The 21567-nt window shown below is 60.8% G+C and overlaps 1 protein-coding gene across 6 annotated transcripts in view; it reads right to left on the bottom strand.

The window, feature by feature from the left end:
- Positions 1-661: 661 nt before the first annotated feature.
- Positions 662-21567, bottom strand: part of SLC45A4 (solute carrier family 45 member 4) — an 80675-nt gene continuing 59769 nt past the window's right edge. For 5 of the 6 annotated variants that reach the window (XM_072733812.1, XM_072733811.1, XM_072733815.1 and 2 more), the window contains 6 exons: positions 12974-13162; positions 10956-11135; positions 9376-10412; positions 8646-8745; positions 7327-7538; positions 662-5288 (listed from right to left, as the gene is read on the bottom strand). In XM_072733812.1, the coding sequence (XP_072589913.1) occupies positions 4932-5288; positions 7327-7538; positions 8646-8745; positions 9376-10412; positions 10956-11135; positions 12974-13162 (2075 nt within the window). In that variant the 3' untranslated portion in view covers positions 662-4931. Of the gene's footprint in view, positions 5289-5396; positions 5477-7326; positions 7539-8645; positions 8746-9375; positions 10413-10955; positions 11136-12973; positions 13163-21567 lie in introns of all 6 variants that reach the window. The other variant, XR_011996486.1, reaches the window with a different exon arrangement.

The raw sequence follows: 21567 nt of genomic DNA, 5'->3' as shown, positions 1-21567 counted from the left end.
TGACCACCCCCACACCCGGTGCCCCAGGGCCAGTGGAGCCAGTGGAGCCTCCAAACTCCAAAACGAGCAGCCCTCCCCATTCCGAGGTCACCAGCCCAGCCCTCCCCATTCCGAGGTCACCAGCCCGTGGCCCCCACCAACCCCCTCGACCTCCTCCGGGCTTCCTCCAGTCCCCGGGTGGTAGCAGCTTCCGCCTCCAGGGCCCCTCCAGCCCGAAGCCCTCGCACCCCTGCACCCCTGCACCCCGGGCCTCAGGCTGCAGCTGCTTTACGTGCATGGCCAAAGGTGCGGCCCCGCCTCTGAGCAGCTCCCCCTCTGTGGCCACCCTGAGCCAGGGGGACAGGCTACTGGCTGGGTGTCACCTCCCACACCCCCACCGGCTCAGCCTGGCTGAGCTCCCACCTGGGCACCGGGAGGTGGGCAGAGCGTGACCTCGGCACCCTGGGCTGGGGGCGTCGGGAGGGGCCTCGCTGAAGGTGGCCTGTGCTGGTTCCGACCCGGCAGGGAAGGGGAGACTACAGGCTGCAGGGTCAGGAGGGGGGTCTGGGGAGACCACAGGAGCAGCCGCCCTCCCCCACCGCACCCACCCAGGCCGCCCCAGCCCAGCACAGGAAGGCACAGGGAGGGGCCTGGGGGAAGTGACTCAGACACACCCACGTGGTCACCTGGTAGGGAAAGGTTTATTAAGATTTAACCACAGACTTACAGCAAAACAGACCCAGGGAGGCCCTGGGGGGAGGCCAGGTTGGCCTCGGAGGAAGGGACAGAAATGCAGCAGACATGCAGGCAAGGTCACCTGGGAAACCACAGAACCACGGGCTCTGCGGACACAGACACCAGGCCACTTTTCACCACCTAATAAAAAAAGTTAATGTGCGATATTACTCTTCTTTATAGTCCCTTCTCCTCATAAAACATTATGTGTTTAACACACACTTATATCGTTGCTAAAATCAGCAAGAGCTATTATACTGCCCCAACTTAATAAGTTGATAAAAAAAGTTGTCCTGTGGCCAGTTCACAATGGAACTAAATAGTGTTGTTCCGAGATGCCTGGGGAGTCTGGTAACAAGAGGCATTTCCAACAAATGGGTCCTTCTGCCCCCGAGAGCGCGTCTCAGTCCACAGCACGAGGGGGGGTGGCCCTGGCAGCCCGGGGGAGGGGGCACCGGGCCACCCCGAGGTCACGGCAGAGCGGCCAGGCTCAGCGGCCAGGCTCGGGGCTCAGGCCAGGACGGTGGCAGCTGGCTTTGGTGAGGAGGTAACGGGCGGCTTTCCGGCTGGGCCCCCAAACGTGACGAGTGTCCAGCGCTGTGCCGATGGGACCCACCAGGCCAAGCGCCCCACGGAGGGGCCTCCAGGGCAGCCCCAGGCCCCGAGGCAGGCAGGCGGATGCTGGGCCTGTAGAGCAGCTGCTTGTGGATGCACGAGGAGGGCAGGGGGGGTTCCAGCAGCTACGGGGCCCTGCTTCCCCCCCTCCCCCGGAGGGGGGCAGAGCTCAGAGGAGGGCGGGTGGGGGAAAGGAACGTTTGGTGGGTCTTTTCCAACGTGGGTTTGGGTCCGGTGTGAACCGGCTGTTTTAGCAGCTTGCCCTGCCCCGTAGCCCGCGCTCAGCTTCTCTCCACATCCTGCTGCCTGCGGGCCGGCACACAGGCTCCACTTTGGGGATGGGGGGGGGGGGGTTGTGTCAGGGACCTGCTTCCCCACACTTTGGTACCTCAGACACTCACGTGAGCACCTGAGGGGCGCCCTGGTCACCCTGCCTCCCTGCCTGCGCCTGGCCTGGTCCTCCCGAGGGCTCCAGGAACCCAAGGCTGGGTGTTGGGCAGTGCGCAGCGGCCGCCTCGCTCAGCAGGTGTGAAGCTGCTGCTGAGCCTCCTGCCCCCACTGCCACCGCACGGTCACGACGGCCCTCGGCCAACACATCAGGGGCAAAGGGGCGCAGAGTGGGGGCCTGGCCTGACGCGGACAGCACCCCACCTCCTCCCCACAAGCAGGCTCCAGCACAACCCAGACAACTGCATGTGTTTGGGTCATTTCTTTGCCAGATTCTTTACTTTGCTGACATATGGGGAACAAAAGGGCAAATCAGACCAACGTTTGCCTATTTTGGTGACAAGCCCATTTAATGCTACACAGCCATGCACCCAACAGCATGCCCACCAGCAGTGCTCCCAGTCCAATGAGCTGTGCCCACGAAGCCCAAGGCCACCCAGGGGCCTGTCGGTCACCAGGCTGCACACGGACGGCCCTGGGACCGTCTGCTGCGTCCCCACTGAGCTACAGCATTGGGAACCCCACTTGAGCCACAGACCACAAACACGTTGTGCAAACAGCCAGCTCCTCCTCGCACCTCTTAAGACACAGGTGAAGACACTCGAGGGTCTCGAGTCAGTGTGACCCTGAACAATCCTGAAATCCCCTCGCCCTTGCCGCAAGGGCGGGCAGAGGCACACCTCCGTGCTCGCACCCGGACCAAGAGCCCAAGGCGGCAGCTGCGGACCGACTCTGACCCCAACCACAAGGCACCTCCCTCTCCTCGCAGGTCTGCACACTGACCAGGCCCACAGAGTAAGAAAGAGCGGTCGTCAGCATCCACCGGGCTGCACGCCCTGCACACACCTGCACAGCCACCGGCGTCTGCAGCCCCGCCTGGGGCCGCTTTCACGGTGCGGGGCGTCGTGACCCTAAGAGGGGCCTCACAGTGTCCTCCGGGGGCCTTGTCGTTTCAGATCACGGGGAAGCGTGAGGCTGGGGCTCCAAGGGCTGACACGCTTCTCTGGTGGTCGTCCCGCTGGAAGCCCCTTGCGCCAGCCTGGGCCCCATGCGTCCCGCACACACAGCCGTCAGGCTCCAGGTCTGGGGGCACCGGGCACAGAAGGCGGCTGCCCGGGGAGCTGCGGCCCTCCTGCTGGAGGCCTGTGTTCGGTTCACATCGTATCTCAATTCAGGACCGATCCACCCCCGCCCCAAATCCTCTACTCTCCTGCCACCCCCTTTCCTGGTGACCCCAGCAGGGCAGGCTGTGACCTGGAGGACCCAACCCAACTAGGGTCCCGGGAACCAAAGTGGGAGGACCCAGGGTCACAAAGCCATCAGGGGGACGGGCCACACCGGATCCCGGGCCTGCCAAGGGGGCCCGGCCCGGCTCGCACAGGAGGCTGGGGCTTTGCACCGAGGCCAGCAGCGCTTCCAGCAGCAGGAGGACTGTCCCTGTCTGAGCTTGACATTCCCTAGGCCGCCTCACAGGTCAACACACAGAAAACGCTCGCGTCCTGGCGCCGGTTCTCGGAGGTCCCGGGCTCCTGAGTGCAAGGGGGGCCGCTGCGGGCAGGCACTGCTTCTCCTCGGACACGAACACGACCTGCCCGGTGCCACCAGCGGCTGGGGGACACGGCGCGACCAGAGGCCGGCCAAGTACGCTAGACAGCCAGTCCTTTGAATACACAGAAAATTCAAGTAATTTATTTAAAAACTGCTTAGTCTCATCTTGAAATATATATACATATATATATTACATATATGTGTATATATTTGCTTTAGAATGATCATATTGCAGCATGATTGTTCATGCATCTTAAAGTTCTTTATTTTTTTTTAAAAAAAGAAACAACTTGAGGCAGCGAAGTTATACCATCGTCTGTGTCCAGGTGACATCAGGAAGCTTGGACTGACCATTCCAAAAGAAAAGCAGAAACTGCTCAGTTATAGAGACTGTGGTTCTGAAGAGCTTTCCCACGCAGCTGCAGCATCTCGTGACTGCGCTTCCCCAAAGTCCGAGTTTCGCTTAGACGCTGAAAGCAGAAACGCTGCAGAGTCCTCCGGGGAGCGGACCTTCCTTGGGTCCCAGACACTTGCTTCACTTTGCCACTGCTCGGACTCCGGCGTCGAGCGGGGTGAGCAGGCGACGAGGTCAGAAGAGGTCAGAGGAGTCCCGGTGCGTGGAGTCCCCACGCGCCGGGGCGAGTCCCACACACCCGAGGTAGGCCTGGCGGCAGAACCCAGGGGGCAAGGCCGCGCCTGGGCTCTGCCCTCATGATTTCCCCAACGAATGGTTTAAACACGAGTCAAAGTGCAACGAAGGAGTCGACAACCTCTCCGGGGAGCTCTGGGCGAAAACGACGGGGTTGGGGCGGGGGGGGGGGACGGGGGGGGGACGTGTGCGCACCTGCTGGGGCCCACCTGCTGGCGGGGCGCTGCCCCCGCGGGGCGCGCTCAGATCGCCCTCTCCTGCCCGGGGGGTCCCTGTCACCACGCCCCCCGCTGCCCCCCACCGCTGCCCAGAGGCAGGCCTGCCCCACGCGCCATCTGTCAGAATCTGAGGAAAAGACGTGATGCTGTTTTCTTCAAAGAAAACCAGTTTTGAGAGAAAAAATTTTTTCTAAAATAATGGTAAAGAAAAATACTCTCCAATAACTGCAGCACCAACAGAACGTGAGGACACCTGACAGCACGACCCGACTGTGCGGGCGTCCGGAGAGGTGACAGAAGGGCTCAGTCACGGGCTACACGCTGCTGTCCGCGGGACGCACGCGGGGCACACGCAGCGGACGACAGCACGTACTTTCGTGTTTGGTTATGACCTTGGGAAATGAACATCTTACTTTTCTCTAAATTGCTTGTCTCGATTGTAAATCTGGCTTATAATTTTAAAACATGCAGAATAATACACCTGCAGAATACAAGTTGAAATTAGAAGATCTTTTTCAATTAAAAAAAATATTTCAAATGATTTTTTTTAATCGTGGAAAAAGTAATTAGTGTGGTGTTTTTGCCTAGTGGCTCAGCCCTACCCTACAGCTACTGCATCCCCACCGTGTTGTGAAGAACTCTGGTTTGTGCTGCCACCAAAGCCAATAGTGACCAACCCGCCCGCCACCCGTGCCCCCCCGGCCACCCCCCCCTGGAATGTGTGTGCACCGGGATGAGGCTCAGACCATCGACTCTGTCTCCACCAGCCCCTGCAGGCCTTCCTTCCGGGACAGCGTCAGGACGGTGGGCTTCTCGCCGCCATCCCCGTCACCCGTCGGCTGGGAAGACAGGCCTCTCTGCTCTTCCTTGGCCTCTTCCGACACCTCTGGGTAGATCACCAGGAATGTGGCTGTCAGGAAGCCCAAGAAGGAGCCCACGGAGGCCACCATGGGGATGACGCGCACGGTCCCAACGGCGTCCACCACGCCCCCAAGGGCAGACGCCACCAGGATCTGGGAGATGTACACCTGGCAGGAGAGGATGGCGCAGTCTATGCCAAAGCCACGCTTGGAGCTCCCGGGGCTGTGGTGCACGTACTGCAAGAGAAGAGAGCACAAGAGTGAGGGCTGTGAGGGCAAGTTAAACCACTGGTCAACATTCCCGTGGTTTGAATATTAGCTCAGAAGTCTGGAAACAAAACTTGCCTTCCACTCAGCTGCTTGGCGACCACTCAGCCTGTCTCCCCGACCCCGTCCCACTTCTATTCAACATTGTATTGGAGACTCTGGCCATTGCAATAAGGCAAGGAAAATAAATAAAATGTATTAAGGATTGGAAAAGAAAAAAATAAATCTCATTATACACGGATGATGGGATTGTGTATGACGTCCAAAAGGATCTACAGATATGCTCTAAGAATTAACAGAAGAGTACGCCACGTTTATGGGTAGAGAGGCTCAGGACTACAAAGTTTTTAACTCTCCATAAATTGATCTATATAATCAGTGCATTTTCAATTAAAAAGCCCAGAAACTGATCTAACATTTAGATGGAAAAGTAAAAGGTCAAGAATACCCAAGACAATCTTACAGAAGAACAAAGCTGAAGGACGTACAGCATCAGGTTTTGAGTCTTATTACAAAACAGTGGAACGCTTGTCTGAGGACAGACCGGCCGGCCAGTGGAAGAGAGGACCGAGGGACCGGAAACACCACCCCCACACGCGGGCACCCAGCTCCGACAGGGCCCGCACCGCAGTGCAGCCGGGGACCTCGTGGCCCTTAACAGTGAGTGGCACTGGGTCAGCAGCTACCCGTCCGTGGGAAAACGATAAAGTCACGCTCTTCTACCTCAAACCACACACACGCACAATGTATCCCAGGTGGACTGCAAGCGCGCACAGGACAAGGCGCCACCCAATGCCACCGCCAGCAGAATGGAGCAATAAACTGTGGCCATACGGTGAAATACGAAAGGGAATGAAGAACCGCCCTCTGCAAGCACAGGAGGGAAGCACAGGCGTGAAGTCAAAGCAGACACATTCCAATCACATAAGGTTCAAACATTGCAAGATGACTACACGGAGCTAGAGCTTAGGACCAGCACCACTCTTCTATGGTTTCTTGGCCTGCATTAATTTCTCGTTCGTTTGCGAAAAATCCGCTAAGCTGTTCCTTTATAGTTTGGGTACTTTCCTGTAGTCGTGTTATACTTTAACTGAAAAGCTTGAGAAATAACGCTTTTTTTTTGGTTTTTATTAGTTTGGTGTTTGGTAGGCACCTAATCACACAGGATTTACTTTGCTTCTGTAATTGCACAAGAGAAGATTAAACATAGTTTAGGTTTAGGAAGAAAGAAATACGAGCTTTCTCGTGTTCCTTTACTTCTAGGGTCTGTGTTGGAAGCTTGAGAACCACGGTCTACACCTGCACTGTGGCTGCTGAGCACTTGGCAAGGTGGCCGGTCTGAGTCGAGAGGTACCGCGGGTGCGAAATACCCACAGCATTTCAAGGCTTGGACACATCAATCAATAGTTTGTACTGAGCGTGTCTTGAAATAATCGTATTTTGAATGTGCTGCGATAAGCAGAATATGCCATTAAAGGGATTTTATGGGTCTACACCCCTATTTAAAGGGAGCTACTTGAAAGCGTAGCCTGACCTAGACGGCCCATGCTCTATTGGACAGGACAGTGCTGGTCGCGCTCCCCTCATTGGGGGCCTGTGAGGGGATATTAAGGGGCAGCCAGCCCCCCCGGGCACCCAAACAAAATCCCTAAGATGCAACTGAAGCGTCCAGGCAGGTGCCAGAGGGCAGGGGTGCCAGCTGCCAGGCCACGGAAGGAGCAGGGCCTTTGGAGGCAGGAAACCCGTGCCTTGGACTGACCTGGGCAGGCGGCTCTGTTGGTCCCTTCAGAACCAAAGACCTAGGGGGGTGGTCTGCACCCCAGGTGTCCCCCATGGAAGGCGTGGAGCTCTGCCTAGAGATGTGCAGAGAATGAGTATGGGCTTTGGAGCCTGATGATCTGACCTGACATGCATTTCAGGCTGGTGACCTCGTACCCCAGCCCCTCCTCCACTGCCCCCCTGATGTCCCCCCTCGCATGCCCCCTGCCCCCCGCAGCCATGGACGCACCTCCTTGATGTCGTGGTACTGCCCGAGCAGGGCGTAGGGGCAGTAGGAGATGCTCATGGAGACTATGCCCATGGTGCTGATCATGATCATGGCGACGTAGACGTTGGCAAACATGGCCATCACAGCCGTGCCAATGGAGAAGCCCAGCGTCCCCAGCACATAGATGACCCTGATGCTCAGGTCGTAGTTGTCCAAGTACTTCTGTAACAGGGCTGCGGAGAGAACGAGGCCACAGGACAGTGACTGACCAGGCCCTGAGCCGCATGCCCACCTCTCCTGCCCCTTGTCGCCTCTGCGGCACGGAGGCCCTTCCCCGCGACCACCTGACCACCTGCCGCCGCACTGCTGCCCCGACCCCCACACACCTGCAGCTCACCATGCCTCCCTCACTCAACTCCCAGGGGCTCCAGCACTTTTAGGGAAAAGTCAGCCCTCCGGGTCCCAGCGTCGGGAGCCTGGTCCCATCGTGCAGCTCCTGGACCCTCCCCACCCTGCAGCCCACCCCAGCCCAGACCCTTCCCACCAGGCCAGGCCCACACCTGGTCGAAACTTGGGATCTCGAGGGGTGGCTGGTTTCCTCAGGAGTAAATGCCTGGTCTAGAGGGACAGACTCCCACTCCTCCTTTCTACCCAGCAGCTTAATATCACCTCCCCCCAGAAGCATCTCTGCCAAACACAGCCAGTAAGGCTGGCTTCCCGCTGTCCGGTGGCCTTGACCTCGGCCACCCTCAAGTCCAGGCCAAGCTGACACCACACTGACCTTCCCCTTCTATGGTTCGTGTAGAGACGGGGCAGGACCCAGACCAGACTTGTTTAGGAGACCCCGGGCCCTGGCTGAGCCCCATTTCTGGAAGGCTGCTCCCAAGACTAGGGCTTGGCACCCGGACCCCCATCCTTGATGATAAAACTGCACCTCCAGCCCCCGCCCCCTGACAGTGCAGAACCTGAACACACCTCATGACCTCACGCCCGCTGTGGGATTGGCACTCCCCCTCCCTGTGCTCCTGGCTAAGATGCACGGAGCCCTCTGCGGGCTCGCGGGCACAGCTTGGGCAGTCCCGCCATCCCACTGGGCCCGACCCTAGCCAGCCTCCCTCGGAGGAGCCACCGGGCAGGAACCAGCTCACAGCACCAGCCTGTGTGGGGGCTCTCGGGAGGCACAATTCTAGACACACCAGTCTCCACGCCTCTGCCCCTGAGCCACAGCCACGTTCAGAGTCAGGCCCACCTTCAGAGCAGGATGACCTTGACCTCGGCCCCACTTCCCAACCCAAAGCATCTCCCAGGGAACGCCGCCGCCGGCCCCAAGGACCACTTACCTGAACAAATTGCGCCAGTGGCCGCGTAAATGACCAGGCCCCAGCAGCCCATCTTCACGCCGGCGTTGTAGGCCTGCCAGGCGGTCGAGTTGGAGGGAGCCTGTCCCAGAAAGGAGAGACTGAGGTTCGGGGCGGGCAGGGACCATGTGCCACACCCTTTGGGCGAAGGAAGTTCCTTCCCATCTCAACCGAGGGCAGGCTGTTTACAGTGCTGAGCGCTACTCGGGACAGGAGCCTCAGCCACAGGACGGCTGGTCTCCGGGCGGTTTTAAGCCCCCGCAGCCTCACCCCTGCCCTGCGCCGGAGTCGGAGTCGGAGGGAGGCCTGCCTGGAGGGGAGGGAGGCCGAGCCTGTGCTCAGGCCACAGGTGTGAGGCAGCTGATGCCACAGGAACAGAAGCAGGTCCCAGGCAAGCCGGGCTGCAGGGAACACAGGTTCCACCCCCCGCCCCCAAGCAGCAAGGGGCAGGTGGGTGCAGAGCAGCGGGGCACCGCCTCCCTTCAAGCCTCTCCAGCTCATCACCGCATACCCCTAACCACAGAATCCGGGGTGCACGTGGCCAGCTGCCCCCAGTCTGCCTTCTCCCTGCACCACACAGGCACCAGGCTGCGGATGCTGTCTCGGGAGCAGCCCATCCGCCGCTGAGCCCCCGGCCACCATCCCTCCTGCTGCCACACACCCCCCAGCCACCACCCCTCCAGCTGCCAAAAGCGAGGGCCCGGGCTCTCACCTTGGGGTCCCCTTCAAAGATGACCTGGCCCATGAAGTCGGTGTAGAACACGGCCTCGGCGATGACGGAGAACCAGGTGAGCAGGTGGCAGAGGCACAGCCGCATCAGCTCCTTGGGCATCTTCAGCATGGACAGCCACAGCAGCCGCACGGTGGTCTCGCCCTCCCCCTCCTCGCTCTCCGTGTCCCCGCTGGACGTGGTGGCCCCGCTCTGGTTCCGGTGCCGGCAGCGCTGCCGCTGCCGCTTCTGCAGGTCATACAGGTCGCTCATGCTGCGCGACGGCTTGATGAGGACCACGGCGTTGGCCCGCCGGTAGCGGTAGCGGTGGGACCCGATCTTGCCGTAGTAGGAGAAGGTGCTGGAGGCCTGGCGGCGGAACATGTGCCTTCGCCGCCTCATGGAGCCGGACGCGGCCGAGGGCTTCGTGTCCACCCTGGTGTAGCCGACCAGGCCGTCTTTCGGGGGAGAGCCGCTCCCGTTGGGGACTTTGGCTTCGTTCAAGTGATTATCGAGCAGCGTCTCATCCTCCTTCGCAGTTTCCCTGAGCAGTGAGGCCAGGCGGGCCGGCCTGGCTCTGGCGAGCTCCTGGCTGGTGCTGCGGGGGGTGCCGGGGTACGAGCCGTCGTGGAAGATGGAGGGCTCGATGTCGGGCAGGAAGGGCAGCTCGGGCTCCAGGTCCAGGGCGGCGTCCGGCACGTGCAGCACAGAGTCGCTCTTGCTCCGCACCATGTCCACACTCAGGTAGTCCAGGGTGAGCTCGTGCTCTGACTGCACCTCCTCGGGGAACAGGGCCACACCACCGTCCAGGACGTGCACGCGGGCGGCGGGGGCCAGGGCGTCGGCCGCCTCCCCGCCCCGCTCCTGCTGGGGGCTGTACTGCTCCTCCTCGATGCTGAACAGGTGCAGGGTCACCGACACCACGAAGATGATGGCCGCGAAGAAGAAGAGCACCTGGTTCTGTGTCCGGAACCAGGCGCCCAAGAAGGTCTGGGTCCAGTCCAGGCCCCCCAGCACGTAGCCGATGGCCCCGCCGAGGCCTGATTGGGTGAGAGAGACAGAGGGAGCCCGTGAGTGGTGCAGGGCGCCTCGACACTCCCTCCCTGAGGAGGAGAAGCTAGGAAAGGTCTAGAAGGGCCTCTACCCTTAATTCTGGACCAGGGCCACCACTCATAGCTACGTCCTGAGTCAGGATGAGTTTTGGGGATGGAAAATGAGAAAACGGTAGGAAAAACAAGACGAGAAACTACAGCTGACCCTAGGTTTGGAGATTAACAGACTCCTGCCTAAGGAATCGGGAGCAGCTCTCTGCCAGGACAGGAAATGGATGGCTGCCCTCGACTCCGGGCAGTCCTGACCGCGCAGCCCTAAGCTCAGGAAGCTGCTGTTCCCAACGGATGTCAACAGAGCCCGAGTGCAGGGACAGGTTAGCAGCGGCCTGCTCACCGCCTCGCCCACCAGCCCCTGAGGTGGGGAGGAGGGGGCCACGGGAACAGCATTCCCCGCGCTGGTCCTCCCGGGATGAACTGGGTAAGGGCTGGGGGTGGGGTGGGGTGGGGTGGGGGCGGGGGGCGTGCCCTCACCAGCAGAGAAGGCGTGGATGTTAAGGGCCATGTCCTGCTCCTCGCTGTCCACCACATCCAACAGGTAGGCACGGATGGGGCCCTCGGTCGCATCGGCGCTGAAATCCAGGACGACCACCCCCAGCACTGTGAGGACGATGCCGATGGGCTGCCGGTTGGGGACATCACCGAGGGACAGGCCTGAACAAACACACGGGGGCAGTCAGGCCTCAGCTCCTAGGAGAGGACGGCCACCAAAGGGGAGGTGGGGATGCTCTGGCCAAGGTCAGAAAGGGGCGCGTCCCCTGGGACAGACTCTAGGACAGAAGATGGGCCTTGGTTTTTTCTATTTCTGTTGATTGTAGGGTTTTCCTTTCTCCCCAGTCACGTGAGCTATTGGGTGAACCTCAAGGAGCTCGCTTATCTTTACCTTTTGTAGCTAAAGAGGGAAAACGGTCCTTCCTCCCCAACCCTCACAGGGAAGCAGGGCCGTGTCGGGAGCACTAACTGAGCACCAGTGAGAAGAGGTGATGGGTGACGCCCTGAGGTGCACGCACTGCCAGGGTTCAGGATCAGCTGCCAGCCAGGGCCTGGGGGGGAGCGTGTGCACCCGCCTGGCCCAGCGCCTGCAGGGGCGCCCCCTCGGTGGGTCTCCCCAGTCATCCACACACACGTCCCTATTCATCTGCTGTGGTGTCACACCCTCCAAAAAAAGACTGAATCCGTCTAACCGACACTACATGGTGACCCCGGGTTTATTTTCTAATTTGCTTTAAGAAGAGTTAACGTTTTAAGGCCAACACTGAGAACATTTCCTAAGGCAGACGGCACGCAAGGCACTGGCCAGAACCATGGGCGAGCTGTCCTGAGTGCCGGGGTCAGACCACAGGCGAGACACCATGGGAAGTACTCACGACTCCCACCGCCACCCCCAGGGCCGGTCAAGCACCTTCTAGGAAGGGCCTGGGTGCCAGAAACGCGTGGCCCTGAGGAGCGACGTGAACGGCCCCGCTCAAGCACCATTCCTCCCTCAGTGGGCTGGAAGCACCCAAAGCAGCTCCAAGCACAGCCACGTCTCACCTGTCCTGGGGAGTATGCCCTGAACCCAGAGAGCAACCCGGTACCCCGATGGTGGAGCTACAGCCTGGTGCTTGAGCTCTGCTGGCATCCTGTCCCCACGCATGTGCAGGTGGCAGCGGGTACAGAACGGGGGCCCCGAGCAGATTCGCGGCAGCACAGGAGGTGTGGGGGAGAAGCCCAGGAGAAGCGTGAGCTCCCCAAGAGAGGGCGTCGGGGCGGAGCCGTAGCCCACCCGTCCCTGCCCCTTGAGGCCACGTTCCAGCAGGACCACCTGCGCAGACGCAGCCTTCGAGGCCACAGCTTTCCCTCTGGGTCCTTGATGTTGGGAGGGGACGCTGGCCCCCTAGGTTGGAGGTGACCGCCTGCGAGAGCCTGCAGCCCCCGGCCCACAGGGGCCTGGACTCCGGGCCCGCAGGGAGCAGGGGCCTCGGGGAAACGGAGGGTTTCTGGGGCGCCTCGTGAGTGCTCCCACATCACTGGCTTCCACCTCACTTGTCGCAGACGGGGGGGCATGCCCGCTTACGTCGGACCACAGATGAAGCCTCCGCCTTAAACAGTCATTGCCAGAAAATAAGGTTTTGTTTTTAGCAGTTCTGATGGGCTCCCTCAGGGCAAAAACTATTTTCCCACAAAGAGCTGCTTTAATTAAACACCAAACAACAACAACAACAAAGGCAGAACAAACCACGAGTACGTGAAACAAAAAAAAAGTATGGAACTGGGTCTGGACGCTTTCAATACCAAGTCTGAGAAACGGAGAAAAACGGAGGGAATTTCTGCAGCAAGGCTGGAAACAGGACGTGCTGTCAGATACGCAGGGAAAACAAGCGGGTCACAACAGGAAGGGCTTCCCTGCGAACAGGTCCCCACGGCGTTCCCACGTGGGGCCCGGAAGCCCCAGGGCAGCCGCCGCCGCCAGGCTGCCCCCCGCGGGGCTCTCGGGGCGCGGGGACACTCACCGATGGCGGAGCCGTTCAGGAAGAGCGCCACGCCGAAGAGCACGCCGACGCACAGGGCGAGGATGAAGGGCCGCCGGCGGCCCCAGCTCAGGGTGCAGCGGTCACTGGCCGAGCCGATGATGGGCGTGAAGAGGAGGCCGAGGACGGGGCTCAGGAACCAGGTGAGGCTGTAGTACTGCTCCGGGAGGCCTGCGGCAGACACGGGCGGGCTGTCGGGCACACGCGGACCCCGCGCCCCAGGGACGGGCGCCGCCGGCGCAGGCGTGCACACACGTGGGCACACACATCTGGGTGCAGGAGCCGCCGCGGGGTCCCGGTGCCTCCCTCGGAAGCAGAGAGATTGGGAACCAACCACAGCCCCGTGAGAAGCATCAGGCAGCCTGGGGCCAGCCCCTGGGACCTGCTGCAGGTGCACCCACACCCAAGCACCCAGTGTGACGAGCAGAGCCTGGACCGGCCACGCACACGTGGAGACCAGGCCCTGTGGGGCCAGCCCCTGGGACCTGCTGCAGGTGCACCCACACCCGGGCACCCGGTGTGACGAGCAGAGCCTGGACTGGCCACGCACACGTGGAGACCAGGCCCTGTGGGGCCAGCCCCTGGGACCTGCTGCAGGTGCATCCGGGCACCCGGTGTGACAAACAGAGCCTGGACTGGCCACACACAGTAGAGACCAGGCCCTGTGGGGTCAGCCCCTGGGACCTGCTGCAGGTGCACCCACACCTGGGCGCCCGATGTGACAAGCAGAGCCTGGACTGGCCACGCACACGCAGAGACCAGGCCCCGTGGGGCCAGTGGCACATGGCCCTCTCCTGCACTAGTGCTGACCGGGACCCCACAGCTCAGGTGGTTACCGCCACCCCACAGGCAGCAGACACCAGGCCCGCACCAGCCCGTGACCAGGGGAGTAGTCAGGAGTAGTGAGGACCTGCACTGGAGCCACTCTGGGCCTCACTGGCCAGCACATATCCCCGGAGGGCCTCTGAGGGGCCACCTAGCCACGGGCGTCCTAAACGCCCCCAGCAGCGGCCTTCCGAGGCACCACTGAGGGCCCCACGAGAAGGGAAAGCATCATCAGGCGATCAGCTGGAGCCAAGGTGTCTACTGGCAGGAGACAGTCACTCTGATCTGATCCCCTGCCCGCCCAGGGAGGTGGGGATCGCTGTGCGCCCATTTTCCAGGTGGGGAATCTGAAGCTCAGAGAGGTTAGGGACTCTGCACGAGACGCACAGTGAGAAGCGAGGATCCCCTTCAGCCTACATGCTGCCACCTTATTGCACACACCCCGTGCCCATCGCGGGTGGAACGGCACACTCACACCCCAGAGCGAGACGCAGCAGCTGGGGGGAGGGGCAGGCTGCACCCACACACGCAGCCACAGGAGCGCACACTGGGTTCCATGCACGTGAAGGCCACAGGGGCTCATAGGCTGTCGTCGACCTTGGGGGCGGGGGCTTCAGGGCCACTGCTGACAGGTCACCTCACTCCAGGCGCCCATCACGCACCTGCGTCCTACTTCAATGAAGTTAACTCGCATGAGAGGGCTTCGGCGGGCCAGCGATCCCCGGCTAGTGCTCCGCACCCCACAGGCCCCGGGACACCGGGTGCCGGCCAGCGCATCGGCCACACGCGCCTGGCAGGGGAAGGACCCTGCAGCGACGCGGTCTGAGCGCAGCCGTCGGCTCCGGCCTCCACAGCACAGAGCTTTAGGGACGGGGAGCGGGAGCGCTGTTCCTATTCAAGTCAGCAGACCGTACGGAAGTCCCAGGAAATGAGCGGGATGTCCCAGGAAATGAGCGGCGTGCCGAGCGTGTCCCTGGGTGTGCTACGGCTGCCACGGCAGGCCTGGGCCGGGCGGGCGAGGGGCAACACGGACTGCACAGGCCAGGCCGGCACTGCCCTGTGCGGGAGCCCGTGGCCGCGCCCTGATCCTCAGAGACGACCGCCGGCAAACCTACCCCACGTGTGCGACCCGACCCGGTCACTATCTCAGAGGATGGGACGCGGCCTTACTCCAGGGCACACGGACTCTTACTTTGGTTGGGGTTTTACTAGGGCACGTGACTAACAAACACTGGCCAGCCTGTAGACGCGTGGCTCCCGGCAGAGTTCACGCTCACGCATGCACACCAGGGGACCTGGCCACACCTGCCCCCCCTCCCGGGGCCTGGCCTTGCTGCACACGTCCCGCCATCTGCAGCTCCGGCGGGGAGCACCTTCCGGGGAGCACCCTCCAGAGGCCCCCAAGGCCCGAGTACCACCACTGCTCGGTTTCCACAAGTCCTAACCACCTGTATGTATTCCCCCAAAGACCGTGCATTCCTGACGGTGGTCCCTGGTTTATTTGTCCCCGCGTGGTAGGAGACCCACCAAGGGGCTCATGTTTGTGTGACTGCTCCAAACCCTGAGATGCGCCTATAGGACCAGCGAGAAGACCCTGACCACCGACCCTCTACTAACCCATGCTTGGGCTGTGGAGGTCAGCCCACCAACCCCCTGCGGCCCGGGACGCCCTCCCTACCAGGCCTGCATCCATCTACCCCCTGACGGCAATCCCTTCCAACACCCCGAGTTCCGACAAGCTCACGGCCTCCAGTGAGATGCAAAGGGCCTTGCCCACCTGCTGCACCGCAGCCTGGCACCACATTTCGAGGCCCCTGCCTCAGCACACCACGCACCCCTGACCTGCTGGGCCTGCCCCGGGGCTGTGGCAGCAAAATCCTGGATCCTGCTCACCTTTGTGTTCGGGATCCCCAAGCGCGGTGTCAGGACACACGCATCCCTGTGCCCGTGCCCCTACCGTCTTTACCGGGAGGTCCACCCGGATGCTAGTGTGACTTCCCCGGGGCTCAGGCTTCCCACCTGCGCGGCAGATCGATCCGCCCCCGGCCTATTCCAAGCGTGTGGCCCTCCACACATCAGCGGCTCCTCATGGCTCTGCTGGTCCTTCTCCCGGACTCTCGTGTCCCCTTGCGCGCAGCGGGATTCCTGACCTGGCTGAGGGGATTCCTTGCTTTCTCTGCGCCTCTCGTTCCTGCCTACTCTGGGCCAAGCTAACTGAATCCCGTGTTGCCTTCCACCTTCACGTCCACGCTGCCTTTTCAGCATTATCCTGAGTAGCTGCTCTAGAGATTTCATCACACGCCGACTCCTCAGTCTAGCGGATGATAAGCCCAGCACGTAAGCAAGAACCTCTCGGATGTGTCTTTGTCCCCAAGCCTCCTCCGGCCACAGGTGCTACATGCGTCATACCCGCAGACTGCGTAAACCTCATTCTGCGCTGAGCTGTTCGTTTTAAACAGCCCTGCTTATTTTAAGGGAATTAAAAGGAAACCTTTTATTTTTACCTCCTATTCAACATCTTCTTCTTCCCTCCTGAAGACCTGAGTGTTCCCGTGGCACCACGTCCCTTCTGCCTCAAGGACTGTCTTTGGTCTCTTCAGCGTTTCTTCCAGCAATCTGCTGACGGCAAGTGCTCTCTAAAATCCCTCTCACTTTTACTCTTAAAGGGTATTTTTGCTGGATAAAGAATTCTGGGGTAACTCCTCCCGCATCGCCCTCGGGAGCTGTGAGGCGGTTGTTCCCCTGCGTCTGCAGAGAAGGCGGTGACATTTCATGTGACTGGAGATGTGAAATGTCTTCCTCTCCTCTGGGTGCTTAAGATTTTCTCGGTCTGGTTTGGTTTTCAGCAGTTGGACTATGATGAGCCTAAGGAAAGTTTTCTTTTTCCTTTCTCCTGCTTGGCCTCTGCTGAGCTCCCCGAGCCTGTACACGTTCACCTTTCAGCACGCTTGGGAAATTTTGTTAGTTCTCCCAATCTGCTGCGCCGCATCCTCTGGGACCCCAACCACAGGTGGGACAGACCCGCTGCCTCTGCCCCCACGCGCCCCGAGGCCCCACTCGTTCCTGTTCTCCAACTCGGTCCTCCCTGTTCTCCCATCATTTCTGCCCAACAAGCTTTCAGTATGTTGTCTCGTCCTACCCCAGCTCCTGATTTTTTCAGGTGTTATATTTTTCAGTTCTAGAAATTTCCATCTGGTTCTTCTTTCTCTTCAATAGTTTCCTTGTTGAGATCTCCTACTTCCCACCAGGAGGTCTTCCTTCTCGTCCTTGAGCACTCTTATACTAGCCTGATGATTCCCAGGTGAGTCACTACCTTGGGATGAGTCTCCATCGCCACCTTTAAACTGGACTAAGGGTCACATCTTCATCTTCCCTGTTTCTTATCTCCAAGAATACCAAGCTGTACCCTGGACATTATGAAGGACATACTGTAGAGACTCTACATTCTGCTACATTCCTTTGAAGGGTGTTGATATTCTTATTTTAACAACCAACTTGGCTGGACTCAAACTCAAAACTTTCCCCTGCAACAGGAGACAGAGGAAATCTGTTCCCTTCTTTTCACTGAGCTGCTTGGAATCTGGCCCATAAATCCACATTTCAAGAACCAGTCATCAGAGGGGCGCCTGGTCGCTCAGTCAGTCGAGTCTCTGACTCTTGGTTTTGGCTGAGGTCATGAACTCGGGGTCATGGGATGAAGCCCTTCATCAGGCTATGTGCTCAATGCGGAGCCTGCCCAAGACTCTTTACCCCTCTGCTCCTCCCAGCTGCCTGTCTTCTCTCTAAAACGGATAAATAAACTTAAAAAAAAAAAAAATGAGCCAGAGATACGAGCAGAGATGTCCCCAGAGCCCCCTGGGTTCCCCTGGCTGCAGAAGGTACCCCACTCAAACTCTGTTCCAAACTTTATCCCTGAGTCCTTCCAGCAACAGGGCACACGTCCAGCCGTCCTCGCTGCCGTGTGGCATCAAACAAGGCCCGTCTGTAGGGTGAAGGCTGTAAACGACGAGAGCTCGCCCAGCACTGTTCCCTTCTGTTTCCCAATGTTCCAGCGGCTTCGGGGAGCTGCTTTCACATTTGGTCCACAAATTCTGTTAACGGCAGAACAGTTGTTCTGATGCGAGTCACTGCGCTCCTTCTGCTTGGTTTTCAAAATGAGTCATGTCGAGTTCTAGCATTTCATTTGATCCTTGCACAGCTCTGTGAGGCCGAGTAGTGCCTTTGCCGCACCCCGAGCTGTGGCCGGCTTCCCTGCACGGTAAGCCCTGTGACGAAAGGGACCGGGTGTGCTCTGCCTCAGTCACTATTTACTGAAGAAAGGGTGTCATTCAGCAACTGCCAGGACTTCCACAGCCCGAGCTCCTGTGAGAGGGGCCAACTGTGCAGGATGACAGAGGGACCCGTGGCCCAGGGGCTAAGTGACGGGTGGGTGGGTAAGCTACTGCCACCAGCACAGCCCAGGCAGTCTAGGTGGGGGGCTGGTAGCTGACTGGGGGGGGGGGGCAGCTCCCGATGTCCTGAGGGCCCCAAGCCACTGCATTTTCTTCATGTCCCACTGATGACCACAACCTTGTGACAATTTACAGAGCACAGCCGCGTCGCAGTTATACTCATAGGCAGCCAGAGAGCTTCGTACTACTGAACTCGTTCTGCTGGTGAGGGACTCAACGCTCAGAGGGGAACTGCCTGGACGGAAGGCAAGTGACACCCTGACGCCTGAACTCAGCACTGTCACCAGAGCCCACATCCTCCTGCTGCCACACTGACAACTCTGTTGGGCACAAACAGCCTCCAGTCGGGTCACAGGTCATGGCCAGCCAGAGCACCAGCAGCAAAGCAGCCCCACAGGGGAGGAGGCCAACTCCCCCCAGGTCCTGGTGACCAGCTGCACCTGCAGGGTGTGGGGGCCTCAGGGTAGGAAGCCAGGGTTCAGAGGAAGAGGGCAGAGTGAAGGGTACAGGGAGGGCAGGTACAGAGCTCCAGCACACATGCGTGGCAACATGTACCACCCCCTGGGCACCAGGAGGCAGCCCCCCCGGGAGTGGAGATGGGTGTGCACGCCCCCCTGATGGGTCTTTAATGTTGGGCGCGCCACACTCGGGCATCAGTCAACAGGCAGAGAGGAAGCTGGGAGTAAAAGCAGTTCCTTAAAGACTTGGCCTCAGGCGGGGAGGGATAAGCAGTAGCCCAGCACTTCCTTCTGGCCATGCTCAGTCATTTCCAGAGCTGTGACCAAGCGCCAAGAGGCCACCGGGCTGGTCATAAGAGAAGTGCTTGCACATAATCCCTCCTGAACTTAGACATCCTTAAGCATCTCCGAGGTGCACAGCTTCACGCAGACACGAGCATCTGAAGACCAGCTGCGGAGTGCAGACCACCACCTGGGCGGTGAACGCCTGCTGGGTGGGAGGCGCGCCCTGACCCCGACCCACGTCAGCTAACCCACTGCCCACCCGCCCCTGGCTGATGGGAGGCCGGGACAGCATCCCCACGAAGTCCTCGAGGCCAGCAAGGGTGAGACACAGCAGGGTCCGGTGGACACAAAGCCTGTGCCCTTCCCCAGCACGGGCTACGACACGGACGTGGGGCAGAGAAGCAGCCTGTCGAGGGGACAGGCAGGGAAGCCACTCCAGCGAAGGTGCCCTCTGGAAAACAAGGCATCTTGCCCCTACGTGGAAAGACCAAAAGCATGGACAGAAGCCTGCACTGCCCCCGACAGGTGCCTGTGCCCACAGATGCCCAGAAATTTGGGGGGGGGGGGGGGCGCGTGGCGGCAGATGCGCCCAAAGGTGTGCTCAGGCTCATGCTCCAGCCAGTACCGCCCCTCAGTGTCTGGGACAGGCCCATGGCTGGATGAGCCGGGAAGTGGCGTGTATGCCCCTGGGGACCCTGGTGCTCCCGTGCTGTCCCTGGCACGGGCCAGAGCATGGGAGGAGTGCAGCCGGGGTGCACCTGCCCCAGCCCCCAGCTGAGCTCACCCGACCGACTCTGCCCCCCAAGGCTTCCTCCGGGTGAGCCGTCTCCTGTGCCAGGTGGGCTGAAGCAGCCTTTCTGAGGCCCCTGTGTGGCTTGTGGGGGCCCCGCTCTGGACACGGCCCCGTAGATGCTCCGACAACACGGGTGTGGTGGCCAAGAACCAGGTCAGACAAGCACCACGATGTGGTCGCTCCCTTCTGAGAACAGGCACGGGACTGAGACCGAACGTTCGTGTAACTCAGACCCAAATCTTAGAAACACACGAGGACACTGCTCCAGCGGACACCGGTTAGCGGCTCCCCCCACCGCACCCCGGCCGGGGTCCTAGTCACACAGGGCGCTGGGCAGCCCGAGGAAGGAGGAGGCTGGTCCCTAAGAGACGACGGGCTGGCGGGGAGCCACCCCACCCTCCAGGGGGGCTCGGGACCCACGTGCCTAGACAAAATGCACTGCCCTGCAGAGGGCTGGGCGTCCTCTCCCCATGGCGCCAATCCCGACCGGCTGTCCCTGCCCCTGCCCCAGGCTCACCCCTCCACTGCTGCAGTCCGGCCTACCCCCACAGCTCCCCTGGATCCGCCCTGGCACAGACCACCAATGTCCCCTGCTTGCCCACAGAGTGGGCCCTCATGTGTTCAACTCAGCCACAAAGCCAGTGCTGGCATCACACGCCTGGTGCATACAGCGGGCGCCAAAACCACGTGCTGGATGGAGGCGCTGCTGGGCAGCAGTGCCTGGAGCCCGACTCCACACCCCGAGCATACCTCAGGCCATGGGGCTCTCTCCCCTGGGGGGGGATCTGCACTGTGACCCCCCAAATCCCTGTCGACCTGGAGCTCCCCCTGCCCTAGCACAGCTCTGCCTCCCCTTCTGTGCTGCCAACCCCAACCCCAGGCCGTGGGCAGGCCTCCCACCTTGTCCCTGACCCCACTACCCACCTCCCTCCCGGCCCACCATCCAGGGCGCTCTCCTCGACACACCCCAGGCCTGCAGCCCTGTGCTCGGACGCCTTAGCCGGGATCCCCGAGCTGAGCACTTGGGGAGGGGAGGCTGGGCCGGATCCTGCCGCGTCACGCATCTGCCAGAGTGAGTCGCCAGGCCTGCGGGCTCCCGGGCTTCGGGTCCTCATCGGTCCCCCTCTGACTGGGCACCCCAAGTGTCTACCACTGCCCACAGGGGGGCCCACAGAGCAGAGGCCCAGGAAGGCGGCAAAGTGCAGGATGAGCGCAGGGTGAGCCCAGGGTCGCTCTCGCAGCCTCGGGAACGCGGACCCCAGGCTGCGCCCCGACCGGCTGGGGTGGGGGCCCCGAGCTGGGCAAGGGGGCAGCGATCTCTGCCCCGCACGCGGGAGGGAGGACCAGCATGTGCCGTCGCGCCCCCGAGCAGCCCCCAGGACCAGCGAGCCCGGCGTCCCCAGTGTCCCGTGTCCCCGCTGCCGCGAGCCGCGCTGGGACCCCTCCAGCGGCGCGTTTCCCAGCACGGCGAGCAACACACCCCACGCCGCACGTAGTAAATAATTTTTGTTTTCTCCCGGGCAGAAGTGGACAACAATGGTGGGACCAGGAAGGCTCCCCGTTCACAGGAAATGCTCGGTGTGTCAGCCTCGGCGGAGGCCGCGTGAGGTCACGGCGGCGGCGGCCACGCTGCTCACGCGCCGCGGCTCCCATTCAACAAACGGGCGGGGGGAGGGGGGGGGCCTATAAATATTTAACAAAAGATCCGAACCGGGAATAGGAACGTACATTCCTTCTCTCAATAGACAAAGCCTCCCACATCAA

Source organism: Vulpes vulpes, chromosome 13 (assembly GCF_048418805.1).
Source record: "Vulpes vulpes isolate BD-2025 chromosome 13, VulVul3, whole genome shotgun sequence".
Taxonomy (NCBI): Eukaryota; Metazoa; Chordata; class Mammalia; order Carnivora; family Canidae; genus Vulpes; species Vulpes vulpes.
The sequence above is the reverse complement of the archived record's forward strand: the minus strand, read 5'-3'. Positions and strand labels throughout refer to the sequence as shown.